This window comes from Lissotriton helveticus, chromosome 5_1 (genome assembly GCF_964261635.1).
Source record: "Lissotriton helveticus chromosome 5_1, aLisHel1.1, whole genome shotgun sequence".
Classification (NCBI taxonomy): Eukaryota; Metazoa; Chordata; class Amphibia; order Caudata; family Salamandridae; genus Lissotriton; species Lissotriton helveticus.
Window position 1 is genome coordinate 1,705,580,470 of NC_136065.1, and position 6,649 is coordinate 1,705,587,118.

The 6,649-nt window shown below is 42.2% G+C and overlaps 1 protein-coding gene across 1 annotated transcript; it reads left to right on the plus strand.

The window, feature by feature from the left end:
• Positions 1-1,683: 1,683 nt before the first annotated feature.
• On the plus strand, positions 1,684-2,646 carry LOC144752766 (olfactory receptor 6F1-like). The gene has a single exon (XM_078640618.1). It carries the CDS (start codon positions 1,684-1,686, stop codon positions 2,644-2,646), a length of 963 nt encoding a protein of 320 aa, XP_078496744.1.
• The last annotated feature ends 4,003 nt before the right edge of the window (positions 2,647-6,649 follow it).

Below are 6,649 nucleotides of genomic sequence, written 5' to 3' on the forward strand. Positions count from 1 at the left end.
TCGGCGATACATTTTTGTCTCTAACCAAGCAATATCGATAATTATCGCTATTGTTTGGTAATATGCCCCAACATTCCTGCTCAACGTGGAACAGTTATTATCAGCAAAGAGTCTGATGACCATCATGTAGTTTGTCAACATTTTATCTCGATGCCTGCATCTTTAGAAGTATCTTGGCAATTGAATGGTATAGTGGTATTTTTGGCAATATTTTTAGCAACAGGTGGTGGGCAAGGTTAACTTTAGGTGGTCTGAACAAACATGATTACAAGCTAATTAGAGGACTCTTGACTTAAAATAATCATGCATCTTAAGAGACTCTGCACGAACATGTCTGTAATAAAATTTGGAAACAGCAGGAAAAGGAGGGGCACTTCGACACATTTAACAAACCAATAATTTTACTGACTTTAGGTGACTTTGCATGAACTTGTCCACACTTTATCCAGGAAAATGGCAGGAAAATTGTATTATTTTTACACAAATTGACAATGCCACTAACTGGAGCTGATTTTAATTAACACTCCAACACACTGGTATCTGCATCTTCATATAATTTTAGCTTCTTTATGTTAAATACATTATACATTTTAACACAGGAAGAAGTTCCTGGCCGCATCTAGTGGATTTGCAATATTTATTTTACATGATGTGTCATATATTATGTTTTTTTTTAACTGAAATAAATATACTTTGACTTTCTATTCCAAGTGAAATACGCCATATGATGTGTTATATTCGGTATCTTGAGCTGCACTCCATAAAGGCAATAGGATTAAGATCGTCCACATCTTATACAGCTTGCTGCATTGAGTTCAAAAAGGATATGCACTACGTACACCCAGAAAGGCACAATGCAAAGTCTAAATGCCATAACTGCCCATATTTGTCTCTAGAAGCAGAATAGAATGCGTACACAACACTCAGTGCCTCTCTAGGGCATAATGAAATATCCACTCCTTTTATTATACACAATGAAACCCTCCTAGATTATGTCCTTATGCTAGAAGTTTTTCAGAGCACTATACTGACTATCCTTGGAGACGTGCATACAAGTTATGGTGTTCTGCTGTTGTCACATTTAAATATTTTCCGCAGGCTCACACTGTTCGAGAGCCCAGTCTTCTGACAAATCTAACATGATAGTTTCATCACCAGCTAAGTCGAGTTTGCATTTTATGCCTTCTACTTTAAGGAAGCGATTGCCATTGATCCACTGATTTATGGAGACCATCTGTTATTTAGGAAAACAGTGAAAGCTTATTCTTCTTGGTCTAGGACCTTTCTTGGTCTCATTTTAGATCCAGGTTTCTCATTGTAACATGCATCAGCAGATATGGGCGTGTTTAATATCACAAAAAATGCACCTAATGTTTGAGGTTGGGACTAGAGTTCCCTGACAGAGTTGACCCAGCACTGTTATTTATGAATAAGGCACATCTAAGTCTAGGTCCTTGTATTGGGAAGACCTACTTGTTGTTGTCGGGTGTATTTATTTCTGGCTGCATTGTACAGTCCATTCTGCTTATTATGAAAAGCGTAAGGTCCTAAGCCTTTACTTTAACACCTCTGATTTCACTAGCATCTAATGGAGTTTGCACACTACTGTAGATCACGCTTTCTCAGTCGTTCACTAATCATGCTGTCTTCTTGTATTGCAGAGTTTTAGGGAACCCACATGAGATGTTGGAATGGGGCCACCGAAAGAAAGAAATGGGGAAAAATATGACCTCTGTAAAAGAATTCATCATAATGGGATTCCCCAGCTTAGAGCAGCTTTATCCCTTGCTTTTTTTTGTCTTCCTCATAATGTACATCTTCACTGTCACTGGTAACGCCCTCATCTTCATAACTGTGCGAGCAAATCATCGGTTACACACACCCATGTTCTTTTTCCTCATCCACCTCTCCCTGATGGAAATATGGTACACATCTGTTATCATCCCCAACATGCTGGCAAACTTTGTGACAAAAAGTGGACGCATTTCATTCTTAGGTTGCATGCTGCAGCTCTACCTCTTCAGCTCCTTGTCAGCTTCTGAGTGCTACCTTCTCACTTTGATGGGCTATGATCGGTACCTGGCCATTTGTAAACCATTGCACTACACTCAGCTAATGGTGACCAGTACTTCCATGGAGCTGGCAGCCACTTCTTGGGTTTGTGGATTCCTTTCTCCCATTCTTCCAGTAGCTTTGATATCTCAGCTATCTTTCTGTGGACCCAACATGGTGAACTATTTTTACTGTGATGCTCAGCCTCTGCTTAAGTTATCCTGCACAGACACACATTTCACAGAATCAGCAATTTCTCTTCTTGCTTCCACATTGATCCTCAGTTCCTTCTTCCTGACAATGGTGTCTTATGCTTGTATAATCTCAAGCATCCTCAGAATACCCTCTGCCGTAGGAAGGCAGAAGGCCTTTTCCACTTGCAGCTCTCATCTAGCAGTTGTAATTATCTATTATGGCACAATCATCTGTCTGTACATTCAACCTACAGCAAGCTTCTCCCTGGACCTGAACAAAGTCTTCTCTCTATTGTACACTGTTGTGACTCCAATGTTAAACCCAATTATCTACAGTCTTCGTAACAGAGAGATGAAGCAGGGTCTGGAAAAAATAATGAGGAGGAAAGAGATGTCCTAAGATTACCTTTTGCCATCAGCATACGAAAAAGGCCATGGCCATTGAGGAGGTGGAGGCTGCTGACCCTGACATCATTGAAAACCTGTTCCTGTGTCAAATATCCATTACTGCACTAAACCCTCAGGAACTGTTGTCAGCACGTGATTCTACGCCCACTTAATATAAGCCAAACACTGGAGTGATTAGCAGTCTGTCATTGCATTAATGGAAGAGCTGTTCATGAGGTGTGTTTTGGTAATGTCTGCCTCGTCCAGATCAGCAATATGCACCTTCTCGTTTATATAGAGAGCTCTAATCATATCACCAAGGTTTGGCCGTCAACTGAACAATGTGTTGCTCTTAAGATCGTGTACCTGGCTTACACAGCTTTCCAAGCTCAGATTAATTTCTGTTTCTTTAGAGTGTTCATCCTCCACCAGCCAACCAGGCAATAATGTTGGCCTCCCCAAAGTAAGTAGCAGCCCAATGTTGAAACACATATGTTTTGGGCACAGGTTGCTGCTCTGCTAAGGATCTTTATTATGGAGCTGCCTACTGTGTCTCAACCTCAAACCTCACCTTTGATGTTTGACTTGACAGCGTTAGGGTGCCTTTCCCTCCAACGTTTTGCCTTCCTTGTCCACTTTCTGACCCTGTGTTTGCTGGCTTTAGGACTTTACCACTACTAAGCAGTGTTGAAGTACTTGTGTTCTCTCCCCTAAACATGGTAATATTGGAGCATCCCCAATTGGCATATTTAGTTCACTTATAAGCCCTTTAATGTGGTGCTACATGTGCCCTCCAACCATGGCTCAAGCCTGCCATTGCAAAGCCTGTGTGCAGATAGCTTCTTCCATGGCTGACATTCAGGTAGCTACATTATTAATTTTCTTTAATTACGCGCCCCTCATTGCTTCAATTTTCTACCTTTGCCTCCCCTTTATCAATATTGTGTTCTTTTTTGTTTCCTTTTTTAAATCTTCCATTCCACCATCCTGGAATGGTAAAATATAACACAGTCAAAATGGCCACTGCGTCATAACGTATAGTTATGGTGGTGATGCATGCTCGCGCATATGTGATTATGTCACAGTATTTTGCCTTTTTGTTTCATGATGCTGCTGCCCAGCTTCTTCGGTATAGATTTTCTTTCTTTTTGTCAGTGGCAATTAATGCTTTTCAAAGTTGAAACCTGTTAGTTTTTCCAGTAGCTGTTTATTTGGACAATACAGAGTATCTATTATAAGAATGTGCTGCTTATGATTGCCATTGTATGTTAAATATGCATCTCTTCTTGGACATATCAATTATGACTTTATGATACTTTTTTGATTTATTTGTGTGGCATTCTACAGAGCATACATAACATAACACATTGAGAGTTTCTATATTATGTTGGCCAGGGGCATTTCTTTCCAAATCTGTGGCCAATCTTAGCAAAAAAGGTATGTGTGTCTGTGGATCAATAAAGAGACAAAGCGAGTCATATAGGGCTTTATTATTAGCAGACTCATGGGGGAGCAATGGTGGCAGTCTTCCGACCGCTCCATCACAACAAGGGTGGTCGCGCTGCCCTGGGACCACCGCAACCCCCAGGGATCAGAAATCCATGGCGGCGGTGTGGCGGTATTGAGGCCGCAATATGAGCCAAGCTTATTACGAGTTTCCTCACTGCCACACACCACCATGAAAAGTGTGGCTGTGAGGAAGAAAAAGGAGGCCCTGTAAAGGCTCCATTGTGCCTCACGCCATGTAGATGCACACAGGGGGCACAACATGGGGTGAGGAAACAAAGGTGGCCCCTCATGCCATGTGGATGCACAAAAGGGGGCACCATATGTGGCCCCCTTTTTGTATGCAAACCAGTACTTGCACGGCATGGACTGAAGCAGTCCATGCCATGCAGGTACTGACTTTGACGTTCCCATTGCGGTGCCTATTTCATAGGATCTGCCCTGGGAACTCCGAAGAACGGCCCACTAGACAAGAGAAAAGCCCTGATCTGGTGGACAGTTCCTACATAGGTTTGGCAGTACGGGAAAGGGGCGGACCAAAGGAAAACAAAGTGTAGGAGCCTAGCCTGTCGAAGTTGCGCTTCTCCCACCACATTTAGAAGTGGGGTTACCACAACTGGCTCCACCTTTGGAAAACCCTGAATAGAAGGCGTGAGCCCACTGTACAGAGACCACTGACGGGAACCTCACAAATTGTGGTGGTCACTAGCAGGGAAATACCAGGGAAGTAGAAGGGAAATAAATCAATATCATAACACAAGGGCAAACCTCTCTGTATTTCAGGGACATTGTTAGAGTTGCTTTGCGACCAAAAATTGGCACTTTTGCTGTTTATTTTAAGAAAAAAACAAAAAAAGAATGGAGCAAAAGAAACATGTTACATGCTAGGCAAACTGCTCTGCCTACATTATGTCTTTAATATAGACGTCAAGCAGCAGGGAATCTAAAACTATGGCCAACCATCCTTGGCCAGGGCTGCTGAGCCTTTCCTGGTTTGGCCGGATCAGATCTAAATGACTCTTTAAGTCTTCCATTAAAACAATCACGTGGCGATCTGTACTTCGGAGCTGTGCCAATGCTATGCAATTATAAGACTGCCCTTGAAAAATAAAATAGAGAATATTGTGTGTCTCTGTGTTTCCACACTGAATTTTAAATGTTTTCCCATTTTGTTCCCTTCACATTTTGCAGTAGATGAAGTGTCTGTGAGTAAAGATTGTGTGCATGCAGGTAGGTACTCATAATTCCAATTTGGGCAGTAGCTCCTGTTACTGGCTCAATCATAATTAAGAGTACACTTATAATGGGGCTTCAGAGGGTTATTTTGAGTTTGGCTAAAGTGACCAATTTGTAAATTATTAGGGCCTCCACCAACTAAATTCGAGGTTCTCGCACCCCATTTAGAAGCTGTTGGAAATCTAAGATGTAGTAGCCCACCTGCTACAAAACCACTAAGTCAATACATTATTAACCTTCACTATTTCGAGCAGGCGTTCCTATGTATAGGGATTTAGTCGAGTGCTTCTCGAATAACAGTAGGTGAAGTGCAGGCAGCCACATGTTCATCTAATGTTTGTAAGCTCTGAATGGAGGTGCATTGTGGATCACTGTTAGACCTGACATCATTGGCGTGAGTCTCCCTTCCATTTTTTATAGATTGCCTCCTCTGTTTTGATATGTTTTTGCTGGATTTATGCTTTGGGCACTGTTCCACTTCTAATCAGTGCCACAGTGCAAGTGCTCCCTATGTTAAATTTATGTACTAATTGGTTATTCCATGATTGGGCTATTTGATTATCCTGTCAGCCCCTAGTACAGTGCACCATGTGCGCCCAGGGCTTGTAAATCAAATGCTGCTGGTGGGCTTGCAGCACTGGTTGTGCCACCCACAGAAGCAGATTGTAAAGTGTGTCTCAGGCCTGCCATTGCAAGGCCTGTGTGCAGTCTAGCACTGCCATGTTGACTTGGCCGAGTGCACCCACTTGCAAGTCCCTAAACCTTCCCTTTGCTTCATATTAGACACCCCTATGGTAGGCCCAAGTGCAGGGTTCATTGTAAGTATAATGTAGGACATGCTCTGATGTGTGTAGCATGTTCTAATAGTGAATTACAGCTATTTTCGTTTTTCACTAGGGAAGGCTACCTGTTCTATAGGCCAGAATGGGCAGTTAGATTATTACATTCTTATAATCCTAACTGACTCAGGGAACATGGTAGACATTCGAATTTAGTATGCCTGAACTCAGAATAATAAAATACATCTTTTAGTAAAGTTGTTTTTAATATTCTCTGTTTGAAAATACCACTTTTAGAAAGTAGGTATTTTCTTGCCTAACTATCCAGGCCCACCTCTGCTGGGTTGTGTATTCCTTGTCTGGGTTTGTGAGTGACGGGGCTGGGGAATTCCAGGAGACAGGCTGGGGCAGCCCAGTGGAGAATAGAGAGATCTGCATCTAGATGGGAGGGAGGAGTTGCACCTGGGACCTGAATAGGAGTGGGCCTTCCCTCTA